At 46.7% G+C, this 23625-nt stretch overlaps 1 protein-coding gene across 1 annotated transcript; it reads left to right on the top strand.

Moving 5' to 3' along the window:
* The first annotated feature begins 1002 nt into the window (after positions 1 to 1002).
* Positions 1003 to 18854, top strand: LOC114029487 (small integral membrane protein 1-like). The gene is made up of 3 exons (XM_027843943.1): positions 1003 to 1389; positions 15140 to 15265; positions 16985 to 18854. Exons 2-3 carry the CDS (start codon positions 15162 to 15164, stop codon positions 17109 to 17111), a joined length of 231 nt encoding a protein of 76 aa, XP_027699744.1. The 5' UTR covers positions 1003 to 1389; positions 15140 to 15161; the 3' UTR covers positions 17112 to 18854.
* The last annotated feature ends 4771 nt before the right edge of the window (positions 18855 to 23625 follow it).

Here is a 23625-nt window from a genome sequence, read left to right as displayed (position 1 = left end):
GGGGTGTACAACGAAAGGACACTCTCTACCTCTGCAGCCCCGTTCTCAGTGAGTTCTTTCAGGAGCCCTAGGATCGTAGAACTAAGACTGGAAAAGACACAAGACATACAACAGCACACGCAGATGCATACAACTACAGATATATAGAGGAAAGACCCATAAACCCAACACATCCCGAGACAAACACTCATTGGCATGCACATAGGTATAATACACACAGACACAACAAACAAAGACACAAACACAGACACTGATAGGTTATAGGATATTAAAGGCTAGGAATTTTTCATTTTTGTCTTTGTAACCCCAGAGCCTAAAAGTGCTTAATAACTGGCTGTGGATTGATTGACCCACCCACCTAAATACAATGCCCACAAAGACACACATATACATGAGCGCACGTGCGCGCTCCACACAAATCACTGCTCCTTTCCCAGCTTTGGATTCAGACAGTGAGAAGTTGGCAATACTGATTTGAGTCCAGGCAAGGAGTTGGAAGCATCCCCCCCCCCCCCCGGAATAAATAAGTAATGACTTTATTGACTCCTCAATAATTTAAGACGTGTGCAACCATCAAATTTCATTTTCCAAGACAGGGGGCATTCATGATCTCCAACAGATCATTGGCAAGAGACAGACACCTCCCCCGTTTGCCCCCTCACAACCTCTTCCCTGCTGGATTCTCCCAACCCCCTCAGGCAGCTGCCCAGCCCTGTCGGCCAGCACCCCGGCTTGGTTAGTTCCATGAGCCCAGCCCTTTTAAGCATTCCAGCAGTCCTGGACGCAGAGGCTGGGCTTACCCAAAGCTTCCCGGGGAGAGAGCCCTCCCCCTCCCAGCTAAGCACCCCAGGTCGTGCAGCTGTGTTCCTTCTCTGCTTTTCTGCCTCTACGCACTGAAGAGTTTGGCTCCAGGCAGAGCTGGGAGGAGCTGAAGGAAGCAGCCAAGTTTTGCCCCAAGCAGCTTCCCCGTTTGCTCAGAAGTGCAGAGTCAGCGCTGGCCGCTGCTGTTCTCATTTCTTCTGCACAGAGCCAGAGGGACAGCCCCCACCTCCTCCCCCTTCCTCCTCCCACTCCTCCCTCTCCTCCTCCTCCGCCTCCTTTAATCTCAGGCTTCCACCCCACGCAGAAAAACCCAGCAAGCTGGACTACTGGCCTTGTAAGACTCCCCACGGCAACTTCTGCGAAAGGCCAGAGAGAAACAGAAGGACCCTTCATCCAAGACACAGCTTGGCCCAGAGCCGGGGGGGCTGGGGGACAGGTGGGAAGCTGCGGGTCAGAGCGAGGCACAGCACCTCTGCGCCCAAGACCGAGAAGAACACAAGGTTCCTTGGGAGGCTTCATCTACCAAAGCAGCAGAGCCACAGACCTTGACGTGCCATCCTAACTAAGGTAAGGGACTGTGCCTGAGCTGGACGGGAGCTGTGGCCCGGGAGAGAGGGGAAAGCCTTGTAAAAGAGCATTCCTGGGAAAAGGCAGCCCTCCAACCAGGAGGAACTTACCTTGGCCTCTGGCCCAGTTCTTCTGTCATCTCCGGGGCCCCAGTTGTGGCCAGCCCCAGAGGATACAGTAAAAATCTCTTTGGGACCTGGATTAGCCTCAGAGATCTAGTTCTGAGCTGTGGTCCCGCTCTTTTTAGTGGGAGATGAGGTAAGGGAAGAGGAAGAGGACAAACATTTATTAATCACAGACTACATAAGTGCTGAGCACTTTACAAATATTATCCCGTTTGATCCTGACAACACCCCTGGAAAGTAGGTCCTATTATTATCCCCATTTTACAGCTGAATAAACTGAGACTGACAGAGGTTGAGTGACTTGCCCCAGCATCACACAGTTAGGAAATAACTTAGGGTAGATTTGAGCTTGAGCTCAGGTCTTCCTTCCTCCAGGCCCAGCACTTTATCCACCTCACCATCTGACTAAGTGGGAAATGCCTTCGCTATTCAGAGTTCAGACTCTAGAAATAAGTAGCTAGCTGGCCTTTTGGTTGAAATTGCTACGATAAAAACAACAGCTAGCATTTACACAGCACTTTAAGGTTCGGGAATCGCTTTACCCGCGCTATCGCATGTGTAATCTGTGAGATAGGTGCTATTATCCCCATTTTACAGATGAGAAAACTTCAGTGAAGTTAAGTCTACTCCGGGTCACCCAGCTAGTAAGCACCTGAGGCAGGATTCAAGCTCAGGTCCTTCTGACTTTAAGTCCAACATTCTAGCCAATGCACCACCCAGTTGCCCCCCAACTACAGGTTTTTCAGAGCTAGAGGAGACCTCAGAGACCATTTAGTCTGATGGGTACTAGAACTAGACTTCTCTGGCAGAAATATACTAGTTACCTACCAGGGCATCAAAAGGGTCAAATCCTGGGCAGGCAGTGGGACTTCCTAGCCCTAGGCAGACCAGATCTTCCTTCTAGCCTGTTTGCTGGGCCCAGGACCAAGGGCTCCCTAGAACCTTCAGGGTTTGAGAATGTTATTGTTGTTTTTAGTAGTGTCCAACTCTTTGTGACCCCATTTGGGGTTTTCTTGGCAAAGATACTGGATTCTAGTGGTCTGCCATTTGCTTCTCCACCTCATTTTACAGATGAGGAAACTGAGGCAAACGGGGTGGAAGTGACTTGCCCAGGGTTATACAGCTAGTGTCTGATGATTTGAACTCTAGTCTTCCTGACTCCAGGCCTGGCACTCTGTCCATTGGGCCACCTCGATGCCCCAAGTGTAGGCCTCAGCCCACTTCCGCTCCTTCCTCTGGGCTGCCTTAGGGGAGGCCAGTGGCCATGGCCCCTGGATTGTTGGACTTTATCTGTCTTCCCACTCAGTTCCAAAGCTGGAACTAAAACAGAAAGATGTGCGCTGAGTTCCTTGGGAATTCTATTCACAGCTCCATGTTGCATCTTCCCATTTCTGGCCCTCACCGAGCGCTGATCTAGCCGTCCTTTTCTGTTTTTAAACTCTGAGATCTGCTGTGCATTAATGAGTTGCCTGGACTTTAGACCCAGACTTGTCGCAGTACAGGGGAGGATGATGGGGGATTTCCCAGACCATCTTCCTAGCCTTTTCTGCCCTTCCAAGACATACTAACAGCATATAGATTTTAGCACAAAATTCTCTGTGAAGATCTTTGCAATCTTACTGGAAAATTGAGGTGACGTCACCTTGGGCAGTCTTATCTCATCTCTAGACCCCCATTTCCTCATCTATAAAATGGGCATAAAATATTTTGTGCAGCGTGCTTGTCACAGGGTTGTGGTGGGAAATGTGTTTTGTCAATCTTATATAAATGGAAAACAGCAAATGCATCCTGGATTTGTTGTCTGGACCAAGTTTGTCCGCCATTTATTACCAGTGTGACCTTGGACAAGTCTTATAAATTCTCTAAGCCTCTTGCATTAGTAATAATAATAACAATAATAGCTAGTGGGGGTTGGGGGGCTGTCGATCAAGGGAAGGGAGTCCCAGCAAGCTCTACAACAAAACCCCTCTCATTAGTACAGATTATGAAGCCCCCTCCCCTTGGCAAAGCAGATGAGCCTCCCTGCCCCCTTTAGCTGTATCATTTTTAAAATAAGAGTTGGACTATGGGGATCTGTGTCCTCTGGGATCAAGAGTGAATAACCACTTCTTAGGACCAGGCCTCTCCCCTCAGCACTGTGTGTCCTATCACCTGATGAGTAAGGAATGGTGTTATCTACTGAGAAAACTTGCCTCTGCCCAGGTTACCAATCTCTTTCCACTTAATATGGCCCAGAGTTTGTTTCCCATTAGTCCAGGCTTATGGGTCCTTCTGCTGATTTGGTCTAAGGAAATAGTCTACCCACCCCCAGACTGCCACGTCCTCATTCTTGGGCCAGGTAAAGAAGGCAATCCTATCTGATTGGTACAGCCTGTGTCTTCACCACCCACCACCCACCAGTTTAGGTTGACAAAGTCAGTCACCCCTGTACCTCCCTCCCACCCCCACTATACAGATAACTAGGGGAGGGAAATATTGGTTTTGGGTAGCTGGGGTGGGAAAAGATTGGAGAGAAATCCTAAGCAGAACCTAGGATTGGAATCTGAACCCCTGGGGGGGGGAGGGGAAAGGAAGGCAGTGATAGGAAGAAGAAAGGAGAGGAAGATTGGGAGGAGAGGAAAGATAGATAAGATAGACACAAATAAGCTGGAGCCAGACTGTGGAAGGCCTAGAGTGTTTGTGTTTTGCACTAGAGACAATAGGGACCTAGTCTAGTTAAAAGATTTCTGAGCTTGGTTTAGATGTGTGCCTTGAGAAGATCTTCCAGCAGGAGGGTGGAAGATGGATCAGAGAGGGTAGAGATTGTTATGACTGGGTAGACCCATTACTACACTACTACAAGATTATTTCGTGGATAGAGCACTGGCCCTGGATTCAGGAGGACCTGAATTCAAATCCATCCTCAGACACATAACACTTACTAGGTGTGTGACCCCGGGCAAGTCACTTAACCCTACTGCCTAGCCAAAAAACAAAACAAAACAAAAACCTACGAGATTATTTCAATAGGTCAATAAAGAACTAATAAGCACTTGGACAAAAAAGAATAGAGAGAAGGAACATAATGTGAGAGATGCTATGAAAGTAGAATTAGTAATACTTGGCACCTAACTGATTAATTGCATGTGGAGGAATAAGGGAAAGGGAAGACTAGAGGTGGTGAAACCAAGGTGTTTGGAAGGATGGCCATCACCTCAATAAAAAAAGGAAAGTTTGAAGGGGGGAAATCACTTAATATTATTCTGAACATGTTAAATTTGAGATAGCCATGGATTAGTGTTACACAGGCAGAAATGCCTGGCAGGCAATTAGGGATCCAGGACTGGGGTTAGGGATGGCTATTCAGATTTGGGAATCTTCTATGTAGAGATGGTCATTGAGTATGATGGGAGCTGATGAGGTCAGCACAAGAGAGACTATAGAAAGAAAACAGGAGCCAGGCCAGAGACTGTGGAGCATGCCAGCTCTTAGGAGGAGGCATGGGATGGAGGACAGGTCAGGCAACAGCCAGAGAAGTAGGAGGACCAGGAAGAAAATCCTGAAAGCTAAAGAGGGACCAAGAAATCAGGGAAGACGGGACAGTCAACAATAACACAGGGTCATAAATTCAGAGCTGGAAAGGATCTCAGGTCATCTGGTTCAACCTCCTGATTTTACAGATGGCACAGTGGAGGGCCGGAGAGGTAAACGACAACTTGTCCAGGGTAATGCTGGTAGTGGCAGAGGCAGGTTTCAGACTCAAAAGACTTTGAAGGCAGTACTGTCTCTTTCCATTGTAACATGCTTCTCCTCGGTTACTGAGAGGCCAGAGTGGAAGAAAATTGGATTAGCAGTTAAAAGATCATTGAGAGAGAAGCAGTGTGAAGTAGATAGAAAACTGGTCTCAGAGTTATGAGTTCAAACCCTGCTTCTGACAAGTACTGGCTTAAGTGACCCTGGGCAAGTCACTAAACTTCTTAATGCCTAGGCAACTCTGTAAGACTAAGCTGATGTGCCCACATGGTACAAGGAGTTTCTATGTTCAATTAAAATGAACAAGCAATGATTAAGTGCTTGCGCTGTGCCGGATACTTTATTTTATCTTCACAACAACTCTGGGAGGAAGGTGCTATTATGATCCCCGTTTTACAGATGGGAAAACTGAGGCAGATAGGTTAAGTGATTTGCCCAGGGTCACACAGCTAATAAGTGAGGCTGAATTTGAACTCCAAGTCCAGGGCTCTATTCACTAAACCACCAAGCTGCCTCTATGTAGGATTCCTTATACCAATTAAATCATAGGTTGGGTATGGAAAATACACAGAAGAAAAGAGAGAAAGATCAGTGTTAACCTGTGAGAAAGCAGTTTCAGCAGAAAGATGGAATAAAAACCCAGATTTCCTTTCGAGGCAAAGAAAAGCTTGGCTAACCGTTAGTTGTCTGACAGGAGAATAAACTGAAGCAGAGGTTTCCAAACTTTCTTGGTTCACAGCAATCCCCCTGAGAGTCTTAGTAATTTTTTCACTGCCCTGAGGCCAAAGAAATACCCACCCATTCTGTTTTGTAAGTAGTTAGGTCCAAACAACTAAATTAATATTTATGTCCTAACTACTTAGCTACCATTTGAAAAAAATGCACTTATTAGTTGAAGGAATGATTTCATTCTTTATCACAATTACTGATAGGATGTGTGGGCACTGTGTAGCTCTTTAAACCTTGGAATCAGAGGAGGCGCTGCCACGCTCATTGGTGCTTATCTCTTATCACGGAAGCTGAGAAAATCTAGCTTTGGGAAGATAGGACATTAGAAACAAGAAAGCTTGAAAATTTGCTGGCGGAGCCGAAAGCCCAAGAAAATGAAGATGTAATTAAAACATTTGACGATGTCACGCAAAGGAATGTATCTTGGTGTCCGACAGATGTCAGTTATCACCATGTTTCTCTTGAAAGTTTGATGAGGCACTGTAAGACTGAGTAATTGGTAGGTTCCCCGTCCCTCGAGATCATTAAGCCCAGGATGGATGAGCACTTTCAGGTTCCAGGACTCCTTAATGCTAGTGCCTTTCCTGCGAGATCACCTCCAAGTCAGTCTGTATGTCTTGTTTGAGCATACCTATTTGCATGATGTCTTCCTCATTAGAATATAAGCTCCCTGAAAGCAGGACCATTTTTCATCTTTTTGCATCCCCAGGGCTTAGCAATGTGCCTGTCACATTGTAAGCACTTAATAAAATCTTGGAACAGCTAGGTGGTATGCTGGATGGAGGGCGGGGCCTGGAGTCAGAAAGACTCATCTTCCTGAGTTCAATTCCAGCTCAGACACTTACTAGCTATGTGACCCTGGGCAAGTCACTTAACCCTGTTTGCCTGAGTTTCTTTATCTGTAAAAATGAGCTGGAAAAGGAAATGGCAAAAACCCTCCAGCATCTTTGCCAAGAAAACCTCAAATGGGGTTGTGAAGAGTCAACACAAATGAAAAATGACCAAACAATACAAAATGTTGACTTTCATTGTTCATGTGCAGGATAAACCAGCTAGCCTCAGGTCACTTGTAGCTTTGAGATTCTGTGAATGTAATGGAAAAGAGCAAATGAGATTAAAGAAACCAATTCCCCTCCTCAATATCTGGACAGTAACAGAACTTCCAATTCTTCCTGGTTGGCCAGACCCTGTTATCCAGCACCTGATGGAAAATAGGAGGTTGCTTTGGCATGGAAGGAAGAGACAAAAACAGCACAGGGGAAAGAATTGAAGATGTAGTAGGCAAATAATGGAGAATATTCCTCTAGGTCCTAGAGTCTGGAGAGAAAGACTAAAACCTGCAGGTGGTCACAGTGAGGCTTTGAACAATGCCCTGGGAATCGGAATTATCCATCCCACTCGGGAGATGCTTCCAAATTACCTGAGTGGTGCCTTTGGTTATTATGTGTTACTGATGGAGGCTATGGCTTGGGCTCATCTCTGCAGAGCTTGGCCCAACCGGCTGGCTCCCGGTGGTACTTAGTACAAGGGAGACCTTGAGGGTGTGTGAATGTACAAAACATCTCTCTGCTGGACAGATAGCTGATGTATGGATCCTGCTGGTGGTTGTCAAAGGTGTCTTTCCCTAACTTTTAAATTGCATGAGAATAGAACGACATGTTTTGGGATCCTGTGAAAAGAAGGGTATTTGTATGGTATTCAATGGAGGTTATTGTGTAACACATCTTTTTTGGGGGGTGGGGAGGGAAGGGCAATCGGGGTTAAGTGACTTGCCCAGGGTCACACTATTAATATCTGAGGTCAAATTTGATCTCAGGTTCTCCTGACTCCAGGGCCAGTGCTCTATCCACTGCACCACACAGGTGCCCTGTATAGCTTATATTTTGTTTAACCTCAACTCAGGTATTAAATACCTGCTACTGTACATCATTCCCCAGGAAGCTAGGTGACTCACTGAAGCCTGGGCCTGAAGTCAGGAAGATCTGAGTTCAAATCCCAGCTCCACTACTCAACTCTGTGATTCTGGGCAAGTCATTTCCATTCTGCCTCAGATTCCTCATCTGTAAAATGGTGATAATAATAAAAACTACCTCTCAGGGTAAGTCGTGCAGAACGAGATAATATTTGTTTAGAGCTTAGCAAAACTTGCTATATAAATGCTGGGGATTAGTATTATTCCCAACCCCAGCTGCTAGTGCCTTTCCCTGAATTATCTTTTTTATGAGTTTTATATGTCCATATATTATCTTCCCCAGATTGAAGATAAGTTCTTTAAAGGGCTAGGACTGGCTAATTTTTTTGTTTTTGTAGCCTAACTTTATTCACTTACTTAATCCTTGTTGGATGGAATTGAATTCCAGACTCTGTCCCTGTTCCCTAAGGAGTTGGAATAGATCCCCTTTCTCCTCTTCTTCCCCCCCGCCCCACGTTGGACTGTAAGCTCCTTGAGGGCAGGAATGGTTTCTTTCTTTCTTCCTTTTTTGTCCTTTTTTTTAAATTTGTTTTTAGATTTTAAGCTCCTTGGTTTCTTTTTCTTTTTGCCTTTGTACTCCTGTGCTTAATTACGAAGTTCTTTTAATTAAGGATTAATCAATTGGTAATTAGGATCCACCTTTGTTGACGTGATTAGATCTCTCCTTTCCCACCCAATTCTTCTCATTCTCTACCAAGTCAGCTCTGTCCTGGCCCACCCATGTGTTTATTAGGCTCTTGCTATGGGCTGGGCTCTGCACTCTGTATCACTGGGGATATCTGGACCAGAAGGAAGCAGCCCCTGCCTACAAGAAGCTGCTATTCTACTGGGAGGATGCCATGAGTGCACAGATAAGAACACACAAAGAACATAGCAAGAACATGAAGTCATTTGGAAAGAAGGGAGGGATATCTGGGAATAGCAGCAGGGGTAGGAAGTGGAGAGCATTAGGAAGGCTTAATAGAGTTGGGGGGGGTGGAGTCCAGCCTCCCGGAGAGCCTAGGAGTCCTGGAAGCTCAGCTGAATTCCACTTGGCAGTGACATCATCCTTGTTTCTGAAGTCACCAACACCAAGCAGTTCTCTCACCCATTCTGTCTTCTCCTTGGGGGGCCCCTTGGTTGCCCTAGATGTTGGCTTGTATGCAGAGTTGGCCCCCCCAGGCAGGGAGACCTTGGGCCTAGGTCCCTGAAGAGGCCCAGAGCTGAGCTGTTCACATAACGAGGATTCTCCCTGAACTATGTAACATCTGGACTAGAAGGAGAGCCTAGGCCTAGGGCAATAGCCCCATTTTACAGGTGAGGAAGCTTAGGCCCAGAGAGGACAAATAAAGGTCCGCCCAGTTATTTAGTGTGCGGGTTCTCTGACTCCTGTCCACTCTTCCTTAAGCCTCCCAGAGACAGAATAATGACTCTTGAGTTCATCTAGGGTCCAGGCTATGTTTACTTTCTAGAGATTAATTAGTGCATAGAGGGTCTCTCCCATTAGAATGTAAAATGGGAGGCAGTGTGGTACAGTGAAAAGGCACCGAATTCCTAAGAAGACATCATGTCAAATCCTGCATCTTCCTCTTTCTAACTATGTGACTTTCTCTCTCTGGACCTCAGGTTCCTCCTCTGTAAAATGAGCAGATTGAATTAGATGGCCTCTAAAGTCCAACCTATGATCCTATGGCTATTTCGTTTTTGTCTTAAATATGTCTCCTGTACACAGTAATTGATTGATTAAATGAGGCCTTCCTCAGCACTTTGTTGTTGTTAGGTCATTTCAGTGGTGTCTGACTCTGTGACCCCATTTGGGGTTTTCTTGGTAAAGGTACTGGATTGCATTGTTTCTTTCTGCAGTTCATTTTACAGATGAGGAAACTGAGGCAAGAAGGGTGAAGTGACTTGCCCAGGGTCACACTGATGTGGTTTAGGGGTCCAGGGGTGCTGGGACCCCAATATCACTACACGCGAGTCCTGCCTGAAAGAATTTGACCCAAACCTTCTTTCAGCCAAAGACAAGGTTTATTAGAACATCCACCATATTGGGCAGACTCTTAAGGAGTCTGAATATTAGTAAGCTATTGGCTAGATTATAAAAATCTGACCAGTGGCTAGATTTTAAGAATCTAAGCCACTTAATGGAGACAAGATGGACCTTATATGCAGAAAGACTGTGGGAGGGATGTAGGAGTGGCCAAGTAGTCCATGAGGTAATAGAATTACCAAGGGTGGGAAGTGGCCTGGGGCCATAGGGAAGCAAGACGATGGAGGGCCAGGCTAGGTCAAGGATGACAGAATTGGGGGATTGGGTATAGTGGAAACCATGGAATCATGGCCTCAGGGGAGTGCCGGAGATCTCCTTGATCAAGTGGGAGAATTCAAGGACAATCCAAAGGTTTTTTAGGGCCCGTCGACAAATGGGGCCCAAATTGGGACAAAGGTCTCACTTTGGGCCCATACCCCATCAACACAGCTAGTAAGTGTGGGCTGGATTTGAACTCAGGTTTCCTGACTCTAGTCCCAGCACTCTATACATACACTGCACCATCTAGCTACCCAGCACTAGTCTAGTATTATTTATTTTTTAGCACATTGCAAAGGCTTTCAACTCATTCAATCTACTCCTCTCCTCTTTATTCCTTTCATCCCTGCCTCCATCCCCCAAACTCCAGCTTTTATAGAGTTTCACTGACTTAAGGAAGGAAGAAAGCCAATGGGGGGAAAAATCCCATCTCTAAAGTAACACCCAAAAAGATTAGGCCAATTACTGGAGAAAAATAGTCCAAGGCATTCCTAACTTCTTGAGGATGGGGGTGGGGTGGGAGCAGGGATTCTTATCTGTACTGAAAAGCATTATCTCGTCACTCTGCCTTTTTAGTAATAGCAGAGATAGGGAAATGACCTTTGATCTCCTTCTTAGGGATCTGCCAGGTGAGGAAACAGCCCTCTGTCTATTCAGATAGACACCATATCTTTGCTCTGTACTCTTACAGACTTGCCTAGGGCAGTGGTCCTCAAAGTGTGATAGCTGGGAGTCTTCTGGACCACATCTGTTGATAATGAAATAATATTTGTAAAGTGCTTAGCACAGCACCTGGAATGATTGTTGTTGCTTAGTTGTGACCCCCAAATGGTGTTTCCTTGGCAAAGATACTGGAGTGGTTTGCCATTTCCTTTTCCAGTGGATTAAGGCAAGTTAAGTGCCTTGCATTGTGCTAAGAGCTTGCTAAAAAGGGTCCCATTTGATCCTTACTACAATCCTGTGAGATAGATGCTATTATTCCCATTTTAGAGTTAAGGAAGCTGTTAAGTGACTTGCCCAGGGTCACATGACTAGTAAGTATCTGAGGCTGGATTTGAGCTCAGGTCTTCCTGACTCTAGTGCTCTGTCCACTGCACCACCTAGTGGCCTCTAGAGCCAGTAGGATTTCCATTGCAGTGGGTGGAGGGATGGATTTGCTCAGAGTCACAGAGCCTGACTCGTCAGACATGGGAGCGACTCTACCCAAGTATTCCTGCCTTCAAGGCTAACTCTTCAGCAACAACCCTAAGCTGCCTGGGATGTTTTGGGATGGAGGGTATATGAAGAAGACAGTAAGCCACCTGAAGACAGGGACTATATCTTAGTATCCCCCAGGGCCTGCACAGCCATCGTTTTGTAACTTGATTCAATTCAGCAAATATCAGTTGAGCACGTACCAGGAAAAGTGAGCTGTTAGTATTTGCTGATTGACTGACAAGATTCATTCTCTTGTATTTTCTGAGCTGTCCTCTGGGGCATCATGGTAAATGGATGATAGAGGGTGGAAAGAAAGAAGGGACTCTGCCTTTAAATGAGGGATGAGGAGGGGTATATTGTGGCTGACCTCTTCCCAGAACCCTAGGCCAATGGGATAGGCCAGTACCAGCCTCCACCCGGCATCCTGTACCTTTAGTTATATAATTCTGATGGTACTGGACCCTGACTTCCCTCTCTCCCAGGGGAGGCAAGCATGGCAGACTTACCAAGCAAGAATGTGCTTATCAGGGGTTGGCAGCAGCCTTGCGCACCCCTCCCTCCTGGGGCCCTGGCGGCTTCCCTTGTGCAGGCTGACAATATTCCACTTGTCAGAGATTAGCACCAGCTTCTCCCAGGCCAGATAAGCCAGCGGTGGACATGGGAGTGCTCAAAGGGTGGGGAAAGGGAGAAGAGTTCATTCCAAACGGCTTTGAGGCCTTCCCCAGAGTCTATGGTCTCTCCAAAGTTCTAGCCAACTTTGCTTTACTCATACTGCACTTAATCCTCAATTTCATCCATGAGGGCATTCCCAGGCAGATCACCACCCATTCAAGCCTGCTCATCTTATGTGACTCCTAGCCCTGGCTTACCAGGAGTTCAGTACAAGGGGCCCACCTATGCTGGGGGCCTTCTTTGATTTCTTCATGGAGCACATCCATTGTGTATCCCTCACTCATCATCTTTTTCACTCATACATTTCTTTGTCTTTTAACCAATGCTTCCTTGTTTTAAAAATGAGGATATGATGGATGGATGAAGTCCACCCTCACTTTGTGGAAGAGAAAAGAAGAGAGAGGGAGAGAAAGGAAGGAGAAAGAAAGAGGGAAAGGAAGGAAGAAAGAAAAAGTTAAGGGAGGGAGGAAAGGGAAGAAAGGAAGGAAGAAAAAAGGGAAGGAGGGAAGAGAAAGAAAGGAAGGAAGGAAGAAACCCTTAGAATCAACCTTAGAAACCATTCCCTTGGTTGAATGTAAGATCCTTGAGGGCAGGGACCCTCATTTTTGCCTTTGAATCTTCATTGCCTTTGTCTTATGGAGGTAGGACTTTGACAAAGGCTTGGTGATTGAGTTGATAAAGCATCTGTTAAGCCCTTATTATTGGAACCTCACAGTGTTAGGAAGGAAACAAGGATTTGTTAAGTGTCAAATTACTTTGTGTCAAAATTACTTTACAAATATGAATACATTCGATCTCCATAACAGTCCTGGGAGGTAAGTGCCATTATTTTCCCCTGTTTTATAGTTTTATAATTGTTTTATAGTTTTATAGCTAGATGGAGCAGTGGATAGAGCTCCCAGGGTCAGAGAGACTCACCTTTCTTGATCTGACCTCAAATATTAGCTGTGTGACCCTGGGCAAGTCATTTAATCCTGTTTGCCTCATCTGTATAAATGAACTAGAGAAGGAAATGGCAAACCATTCTGGTATCTGTGCCCAGAAAATCCAAAATGGGGTCACAAAGCGTCAAGACATGATTGAAAAACACAACAGTTGAAGAAGCTGAGACACAGAAGTTTAGGGGTCACTGAGGCTGGATTTAACCTGGGTCTTCCTGACTCTAGGCTCGGCACTCTTTCCATTGAGCCACTAGCTTCCACACTGATGGGTTCTGGAAATACAAACACAGAAAAGCAAGGCAGTCTTAGCCTTGAAAGAGCTTACGGCCTAATGGGAAAGGACAATATGAAAGGCTTAGAAATAGATAGAACGTGACGCAGAGACCTGCTTCTGGGCTCCAGTCGCTTGAAAGCTCATCTTAGGGTGCTCAAGGTCACACGGCTAATAAGTAGCGAAGGCAGGCCTCCAGCCCAGGTCTGGTTCTGGAGTCCTGGGGCTCCCGCGTGGTCATCCCGCTCTCCACCTCCCCCAGGGAGTGGCACCAACATTATCTCTGTCCTTTCCTGTTCTCCATTAAAGAGAAGATCTGATAAGTGAATCAACAGCAAACAATCCCTGGGTCTGGTCCCTAAAAGGCCCAGCGTGTTTTTATGGCAAAAAGAAAGCAGCTTTGCAGGCCCTAGCTCACTCCCTAAATGAACAAGTAATTTTGGCCCTCTGGACTCATCTGTAAAGTAGGGATGTAATAACAATGATAATAGCTAGCATTGACATAGCTTCTACTATGTGCCAGGCATTGTGCTAAATGCTTTACAATTTTTGTCTCATTTGGTCCTCAACTACCTTGGGAGGCAGGTGCTATTACTATCCCCATTTTATAGAAAAGGAAACTGAGGGAGACAGGTTAAATCACAGCTATTAAGTGTCTGAGGCTAGATTTCTGACTCCCACTATACACATTGTCACCTGGCTGCTTCACAATAAAGATGAAATAGGATAATTGACAGAGGATCATAGAATTTCAGAGGTGAAAGGGTTATCTAAGAGGAGAAAACAGGCTTAAATCAGTGAATCAATAGCATTTATTAAGAACCTACTAAGTGCTGGGCATTTTGTTGGGTGGTAAGAATGAAACAAAGCCTGTCCTCAAGGAGTTTACATTCTATCAGGAAGAGCATGAATACATACAAGTGTGTAGAAAATAAAGATAGGGGCAGCTAGGTGGTGCAGTGGATAGAGAACCGGCCCTGAAGTCAGGAGGACCTGAGTTCAAATCTGGCCTCAGACCAAACTCTTGATACTCAATAGCTGTGTGACCCTGGGCAAGTCACTTAACCCCAATTGCCTTAAAAAAAATAAGTAATTGGTACGTGGAGGGGGTAGGTAAGAGCAGCTGAGGGGCTCAGGAAAGGTTTCGTATGGGAGGTGATATTTGAACAAAACTAATAAATGCACGAGGGGCAGCTAGGTAGTGCAGTGGATAGAGCACTGGACCTGGAGTCAGGAAGATCTGTGTTCAAATCTGGCCTTAGACATGAGTTGTGTGACCCTAGGCATGTCACTTAAGTTCTGTCTGCCTCAGTTTCCTCAACTGTAAAATGGGGGTCATCATAGCACCTACCTCCCAGGTTTGAGGTAAGGATCAAATAAGATAATATTTGTAAAGTGCTCAGCACACAGTGCTTGGTACATAGTTGGAATTTTTTTTAGCTTAAAGTGCTTACTTAGCGCATAGTGCCTGGTACATAGTAGGAGCTATATAAATGTTAGCTATTATGGCTGTTTTTCTTATTATTAGTGTCTGAACATACTCCAGATCAGAGGGAAGAAGCTGGGGGACAATGAAGGTACTCGGTAAGCTGAAGCAAGAGTCCAGATAGCTTGACTTCTATTTCAACATTCTTTTGTCCAGCTTGGTGCTGGCTTCTTGGCCAGTGAGAGGCAGGGTAGCCTAGCGGGGAGAACAGGCACTGGAAAGCTCTAAAGAGCAGTTCTTCTGCTCGGGTCAGGCCAGTGCCGTCTTTGTTTTTCTATCTGTGAGACGGATTCCCCCACCCCTAGGTTGGGTAACCCAGTGACTGCTCCCTCTTCTAGGTCTCTCACTCCCACCTTGGAAATGATGGAAGCCCAGGAGAGCAGCGTCCAGTATAACAGATGGAGCAACAACCAGGACGAGGTCAGCATGAATATGTCGACCTCGGGAGGCGTGGACTGTGAGCGGTAAGGAGCCCCAAGACTCCGCCGGGGTGGGCCGGGGGGAGTGGGAGGCCTCGGCCACGTTCTTTAAAGCTCCCAACCTGGCGCTAGTCTCCAAGATGGCTCCCAGCTGGACCATAGATGGCTCCACACTGGCTAGCACCCCTGTGTGCCAAGAATTGTGTGCCAGCTTCTTTCAAGACCCAGCTCAAGTCCCACCTTTTGCAGGAAGCCTTTCTTGGTTCCCCAGCTGCTTGTACCGGTCTTCTGAGATTATGATATAGTTCTTTATATGTTATCCCTTCCATTCTAACATAAATTCCTTGAGGATGGGCACTTTTGTGTTTTGGCCTTTCCTTGTATCCTCGTGCTTAGCACAGTGCCTGGCACATAGTAGGTGCTTAATAAATGCTTATTGACCGACACAGTCTCTCCCCTGTTCAGGAACCGATAGCTCCCAACGGACCTGTCTCAGCTTGACATTCGATGCCCTTCATAATCCCACTCTCCCCTGCCCCCCAGCCAGCTTTGGCTCATGCCTCTGTCTTCTTTTCAGCCAGCCTAGTACCCCTTCTACCATCTCCCTTCTTCATTCATGGTCTTTGCCTTCCTAAAATGTCCTTCCGTTCCCTACCCTTGCCTCTCATCTAAACTCTAACCATCCTTCAAGGCTCAAACCAAGTTCCGTCTTCGTGCCTCCTTCTCCCTTCTCTGATTTCTCTAGGACTCATTCTCTAGCACACATCACAGGCCTTACTCATAGGCAGCCTTGCATGGAGCTTTGAGGCTTAGTGAGTGTCCCGTCCTGTCTCCCCACCACACCTAGGCAGGAAGCAAGCAAGCTCCCGGAGGGCAGGGAGTCCTATCTTGTAGTAGGTCTTCTTCATTTCCCCAATGCCTAGCAGAGTAAGCACTCATTAGAAACTCTGATTAGAATTAGAATTAGAAACAAGCATTGATTACGGACCTACTATGTGCTCAGTTGCTAGACATACAAAGGCAAAAATGAAACATCCCTACCCTGGTGTGGGGAACTTGGAGACAATAGGACCTAAGCCTGATCTCAGCTCTGCCGCTGAATACCTTCGAGACTTTGAGCAAGTCACTTAAATTTTCTGTTCCTCAGTTTCCTCATCTGTAAAATGGACTAGAAGTTTACATTTTTCCGAGTTGAATCCACACTAGAAGTGGGCAGTTACTGGGTCAATGTTTGTCTCTCCAGGGCCTCTGGCTCTGCCATTTATGAGCTGTGTAACACTGGGGAAGCTGCTTCTCCTTTCTAAGCCTCAGTTTCTTCATCTGTAAAGTAGGGATGATAATTTGGAAGCCTGGGTTCACGTTCTAGCTCTGCTACCCGGCTGATCTTTGGGCAAGACCCAACCTCTCTGGGCCTTCCTCTGCAAATGAGGGGCTTGAAACTTCAAAGATTCCCTTCCAGCTCTGGACCTAGGATCCCATGATCTTTTTTTACCTGCCTCATAGGGTTGCACTTAGGAAATCAGGGATTATAGATCGTAGAAACTGAGGCTCAGAGAGGGGCTGCCGTTTGCCAGCCCCTTATCATTATCTCTGGGTATGTCTTCTGCCCCCATAGCCTTATCCCCCGAATATGCAGAGAATATCTTTGTTCCACTCTAGTAGGGTCCAGTCCAAATAGCTATTATGAGCCACTATGGGGATCGATTTCCATCTGTACCTCTCTGACTCAGTTGCCCTCTTTGGGGGCTTGTCTCCTCATACCAGGATCTGCACCAAACTATGCACTGGGAAGCTGGGCATCGCCATGAAGGTGGCAGGTGGAATCGTTCTGTTCTGGGTCATCTTCATCATTGGCTACGTCACCGGCTACTACATCCACAAGTGCAAATAGCACTTGTCTGAGCTTGCTGGATACATTTTTGAGGAGCCCTCCAACTACCCAGAGACCTCTTACTTCCTGGCTCAGACCACCATGTCAGGCTGGCCCCTGGGGGCACATGCACCTATAGATATAGACACACATACACATAGGGACAGATACGGACACATACTGAATCTCTTTTCAGAGAAAGAGAGAGACACATACCTAGAGTGACAGACACACACAGGCACATGCTGAAACAGACACTGGATAGAAGGCAGCCATACATGAGACAGATAGACACAGAACATAAACACAAATCTCTCTTCTCCCCTGTCCCAGGATAGAACTCCAGAACACGCCATCTACATCCTATCCTTCCCCTGCCACATTCCAACATCAGGGAGAGGTACCACACAGTTACTGAAGCCCAGGACTGCATCTCCCACTCATCTCCTCGTTTGTCACCCCTGTGTTCTTCCTCACTGACCAGATGACCTTTTCTTTGGACCTGTGGCTGCCCTTGACAGCTAGAGGTCCAAGAAAGATGAGGGAGACCAGGGCACAGTTTTACCTCTCAGAAACCTTTCTGCAGTGCTGGTTTATGTTCAGAACTACAGTCAGATCTAGTGTTCCTATGCAGTATCTACCCACCCTGCCCCATCCTTCGTAAGAGCAAAACTTAGACAGGAGGGAAACCACACAGTCAGGGAATGCTATACAGGGAACTCATCACCAAAGTGAGACTCAGAATGAGAATCAAGGCCACTTCTAGGGTTCAGTTTCTGCCCATCCCTGTTCTAACCACAGGTGGTGGGGGTAAAATCTACTTCGCATTTGCTGTGACCTTTTCCCCCATCCCTGCCCTGCCCCTAACCCCCAACTCCACTGCTTGAGAAACTAGACATAGTGTGAACCTGGTTTCAACATAAATTTGTTGAAGAAGAGAAAGGCAGTGGCTGACTTATCTCCAGCAAAAAAAAAAAAAATTAAAGGGAGGCAGCATCATGTATGAGAAAGAGGTACTTGGTTCAAATCCTGACTCTCCTATTTATGTGTGAGCATGGGAATGTCGAGAAAGTCACTTATCTCTGGGCCTCAGTTTCCTCAACTGTAAGATGAGACTATATGGCTTTGAAGGTCCCTTCCATCTCTAAATACATGCTTCTATGGCAATGATTCAACATGGAATCCCAGCAAAGCCAAAAATTTCCCATGTCTCTGGGGGTCAGCAGGGAAATTCATAGCCTTACCTCCTAACCCCTGTTGTTGAAGATCCTAGGTTCATAGACCCCCAGCTGTGTCACTGGTCCCCTTAAGTGTGTATATGTGTGTTGAGGGGTAGGTCTCAGTCTTTCCGCTCTGGAGCCTTGTAAGAGGTATCCCCTATAAAGATTCCTTTGCCCCCTCTCCTGGATTTGCCCTCAATTGCTGCAGTAAGTACCAGGGAATTCTGTCCCCTGGCCTTCCCTGAAGGAAGAAAACCCCAGTGAATCTGAATTGGGGGCCTGCTATTTCTGATGGCCCCTAGTCACAGGTGCCAGCTACAAAGACTCTGGGAGCCCAAGAGAAAGCCCCCATCCTGATCCATGATCTTACCCAAGAGGCAGAGGCTGAGCCATGGAGGACTGGGGTGTTCTGGGGGTTGAGTCCCAGCCTCCATACCCCACGCCCTTCTTGTGCCTTTCCAGAGAGGCAGAATAATGGAAAAGAAGAAAAAAAAACGCCCTAGACTAGAAAGATTCAAATAAACAGCCACTTGTGTGACCTCAAGCCTGGTTCCCTCTCTGAGTCTTAGCTTTTTCCTCCTATAAAGGACAAGATGCTTCCCAGGAAAGAACTATCCAGCCTGGCACAGGTGGCTATGGTGGGGTTAATGTGGGGGCAAAGTTGAGTCACCTGGAATACGGGCTGCCAATACTGGGGCGTCACCTAGGCTAGGCTCAGGAAAGGGAGGAAGTACTCCCAAGGATGGGGCTGTTGGATCCCCTTCATTTCCCAGTCCAGAGTAGGGGAGCCCCTACTCAGACACTATGGCTGTGTCAATGTTCAGAGGTCCCTATTAGTTTGGATGTTCTACAAGTCTATAGTGCCAGCTTTGTTCTCTTCCCACCCTCTTTACCCCCAGTGGTCCTTCCTTAGACCTGGGCTTACCAGAAGTAGTTAATATAAAAGGCTTTAATGGAAATCTTGACAACCTGGGGCTATAACCCAGGCTCTGTCACCTACTTAACCTTGGACACATCTCATTTAACTTTTTTGAAGGCTTAATTCCTTTATCTGTAATATGGAGAGGGGGAGGGGGTCCCTACCTTACAGGGCTTTTGTGAGGATCAAGTATGAAAATAGAGGTGAAAGGGGCAGCTAGGTGGCGCAGTGGATAGAGCTCTGGCCCTGGAGTCAGGAGGACCTGAGTTCAAATGTGACCTCAGATACATAACACTAGCTCTGTGACCCTGGGCAAGTCACTTAACCCCATTGCCTAGACAAAAAAAAAAAGAGAGAGAGAGAGAGAGAAAGAAAATGGAGGTGAAAGAACTTTGGAAAGGACAAAGGGCTCTGGCTCTCTAAATGGGGTAATGTTCACCTTCATTTTCGAAGAGGACTATTGACATCAGGGGTGATGTCTTAGGTTCAGGAGTGAATTGGATTTAAGTGTTTGAAGGGATGTCATGTGGAAGAGAGATCAGACTTTCTGCTTGGCCTCAGAAGGTGGGATCAGGAGTGATGAACAGAAGCCAGTTTGGGTTGGAGGTCAGGAAATACTTCCTAACAACTAGAGCTGTACAAAGGTGAGCTTCCTTGGGAGATAGTAAGTCTTCCTTGGAGACCTTCAAGCATTGACTGGACAACCACTCCCTGGCGGCGTCATAGAGAGGACAGTGCCAAGATTCTGTGACTCATGTTTGAACCTAATCAGGCATAATAACCATTGGCACAAAGTTCCCCGTAGGAAGAAGGATCTGTTTAGGGGACAGCTAATTCTGCCCCCTTTCAGAATGTCTCCTAACTATTCTATAACTATGTGCCTTGTCATTTACATATATTCCCATTAGAATATAAGCTCCTCCATTATCCCTAAGGATAATGACTTTTTGCTTCATTTGGTTTTGTCATTCTGTGTCCCAAGTGTTTAAAGCTATGCTTAAGCACCTAATAAATGATGGTTAATTAATCGTCACCCTACTAGAAGACTTAGGGGCAGCTAGCTGGCACAGTGGATAGACCACCAGCCTAAAAGTCAGGAGGCCCTGAGTTCAAATCCAGCCTCCAACACCTACCAGCTGTGTGACCCTGGGCAAGTCACTTAACCCTGTTTGCCTCAAGTTTTCTCAGATATAAAATGAGCTGGAGAAGGAAATGGCAAACCACTCCAGTATCTTTGCCAAGAAAACCCCACGTGGGGTCATGGAGAGTCAGACACAACTGAAAAAACAAAGACAAAAACCAGAAGACCTAGCCAGAGGAGGGGATAGACCCTAGCTCACTCCTTTTCTGGAATTTCTAGAAGGCAGCACACTACCATGGAAAGAGCTCTGGATTTTACTTTCAGGAGATCTGGACTTGAATATCATCTCTGCTACTGACTGACATTGGACCAAATACATTAGTTCAAGAAGCATTTAGTAAACACCTATTGCTGGGCTGAGACAAAAGTGAAGAGGAATGAGATTTTTAAAAATATTTTATTTTTCGCAGTTACATGTAAAGACAATTTTTTTTCTTTTTTTTTTTTTTAGGCACTTGGGGTTAAGTGATTTGCCCAGGGTCACACAGCTAGTGCATATCAAGTGTTTGGTCTGAGATCAGATTTGAACTCAGGTCCTCCTGACTTCAGGGCCAGCGCTCTATCCACTGTGCCACTTAGCTGTCCCATGACAATTTTTGACATTCATTATTTTTTTTCAATTTTGAGTTCCAATTTTTTCCTCTTTCTCTGAGACAGTAAGCAATTTGTAGGATGATTGTATAGGCCTTTCTATGGTCCTGAGGGGCCTTGCCTTTAGTTCAAGCACTCCGGAGTGGGAGATAACCTTTGACAAGCTGTTTCCCAGCTCAGGCCAACTCTCCCCACACCTCCTTCCCTTCCTCCAGTCCTTCCCTCAGGATGTCCAGGTTAGACTGTTGGAAACTCCAGGGCTTGGAAAGGGGCAGAAGGGGAGATACCCCTAACATGTACCTGCTTCCCTGTGACAGGAAAGGAATTGATCTTTCAGTTGGAGTCCAGGGACCTCCTGTGTCCCCATGCTAGGTTAAATCAAACTGGCCTTTGCTCAGGCCCAGTGGATGGAGTCAGGCACCTAGAGATGGGACGGTGGCATCTTAGAGATTCTGCTGAGGGACCTCGGTGGGGTCTTGGGGACCTTACACCCCACCCCAAAATGAGCAACCAGTTTGACTGGTCCCAGAGGAAGTTTCAGTGATGGTTCTTTCTCTGCTCTTTGTCAGGGGCAGGGATAAGATCAATCCACACCGTGCATGATACAAATACAAACACTAGCCCAGTTGCCTTCAAGAAGCTTGCATTCTCCTGGGGGAGGAGGTGAAGGAAGACGATAGTGTGGAAAGAGCCTGGGTGGGAATTCTAGGTCCACCTCTTAGCACCTGTGTGACCTTGAACAGGTCACTCCCCTTCTCTGCTCGGTTTCCTCATTTGTAAACTTTGAAGGGGATGGATTAAATGATCTCTTCTAGCTTTAAACCCGTGAACTCCTCCCCTCTGGCTCTGTTCCCCAGGAATGTGCCTCCTGTCCACCCCCTATCCCCAACTGGGCTCAGAAGCAAAACAAGCGACTTCCAGCGGCCAGAGGGTGTGTCTGGGCCTGGAGCCCAGTACACAGAGGGCTTTGTGGTCAGAGCAACTGGCCCTGGAGGGAGAGAAGAGCTCTGGCTCTGGCCTCAGTGTCCTCTCCTAGGCCTCCCACTCTGTTCAGGATGCTGGCTGCTGGCCCCTGGCTCCTCCTCTCCTGGGCCCAGATCCCATGCTCCCAGGGCTCTCCCTTCCCCAACAGACCGGGAGCTGAAATCTTAAGCTTCGGAGGGCTGGAGGGTTCAGAGCAGTCTGGCTGGGGGGAGGTCCCAGCTGGCCCTTGGAGGGAATCTGTTCCATGACGCAGGACCTGCTCCATCCCATAACTGGAGTCACTATCCCAGCAGGAAGCCAGCTGTTAAACTCCAAAGCAAACCCGGAGCCCCAGGGGAAGGAAGATTCGACAGGCTAAGCTGAGAATAAGGAAAGTGAAGCCCCAGGGGAGCCAGCCTGCAGGCGTCAGCCTCGATCTCATCATAGGAAAGAACATTAGAGGGATTCAGGTTCAACCTGCAACTGACCCAAGAATTTCAACAAGTCATCCAATCTCTTGAAGACCTTCAGGGATGGGGAGCTCACCGTCTTTTGAAGCAGCCCATTCCGACTTTGGACACTTCCAATTGTTAGGATGGACAGATAGGCAGCGCAGTGGTTAGAACCCCTCTGGGCTTGGGTTCCTGAAGTCAAATCCAGCCTCAGACACTTTCTAGCTGTGTGACCCTGGGGAAGTCATTTAACCCTGTTGCCTCAGTTTCCTCATCTGTAAAACCAGCTGGAGAAGGAAATGGCAAACCGCTACAGTATCTTTGCCAAGAAAACCCTGGATGGGGTCAGAGTCAGCACTACTGAACAATTGTTAGGATGTTTTTCCTAATGCCCAGTTCACACCTGCCTCTTGCCACTGTCCACCATTCCACTCACTAATCCCAGTTCTGCTTTTTAAGCTAAGCAGACCACATGACAGCCTTTCAAGATTTTTGAATATAATACTCTCCTGTACCCAAGTCCTCTTCCTCAGGTTAAATAGCCCCAGTTTCAACTGGTCTTCAGAGGATATAACCTCCAGTCCCTTCCTCATCTTGCTTGTCTGGCTCTGAGTGGGCTCTCAATTAATAATGTCCTTCCAAAAATGTGAGTTCAGAGTCAAGTACAATGTAATAATGGTTCTCATTTACAAAGCACTTTAAGGTTTGCAAAGCACCTTCCATACATTATCTCGTTTCCCCCTCACATTGATACTGTGAGGTAGGTGTTATACCCATTTTACAGACGAAGAAACTGAAGCAAACAAGTTAAGTCATTTGTTACACAGGAGTGTCTGTGGCTGGGTTTGAATTCACGATGTCCTGATTCCATGACCAATGAACTGTACTGCCTCAAAAGGCTTTCTGGCCAGGTAACGGGATCGGTCAGAGAGTGAAATGGTTTCAATGCCTTGGTCAGTAAGAACTATATAGGAAGAAATCACCCTCACATTTATCCCCTATCTCTGAAGAAGTCCAGACCCAAGCAACCACCCCACCATCACCCACTGTGATATGGTGACATTGTCAGTGCCGGGGAGTATCCTCTCCACCACCCCCACAATTCTTTCTTCGATCTCATTGAATTAGTTCATGCTAAAGTTGAATGTGATAAAATCTGGGCAGTGTGGTGCAAAGGAAAGGGGCCAGATCAGAAGATCTGGGTTTGAATTTATAATTTTGCTCTGCTGTCACCTTGGCTAAGTAGCTA

This window comes from Vombatus ursinus, unplaced genomic scaffold, assembly GCF_900497805.2.
Source record: "Vombatus ursinus unplaced genomic scaffold, bare-nosed wombat genome assembly UNPS02014932.1, whole genome shotgun sequence".
Taxonomy (NCBI): domain Eukaryota; kingdom Metazoa; phylum Chordata; class Mammalia; order Diprotodontia; family Vombatidae; genus Vombatus; species Vombatus ursinus.
This window is presented reverse-complemented; position numbering and strand designations above follow the sequence as displayed.

Excerpts from the sequence above, each read along its gene's own strand:
- LOC114029487 (XM_027843943.1), top strand. The coding sequence starts at position 15,162 with ATGATGGAAGCCCAGGAGAGCAGCGTCCAGTATAACAGATGGAGCAAC. Across the intron at positions 15,266-16,984 it reads GGAGGCGTGGACTGTGAGCG|GATCTGCACCAAACTATGCA; the intron begins GTAAGGAGCCCC and ends TCCTCATACCAG.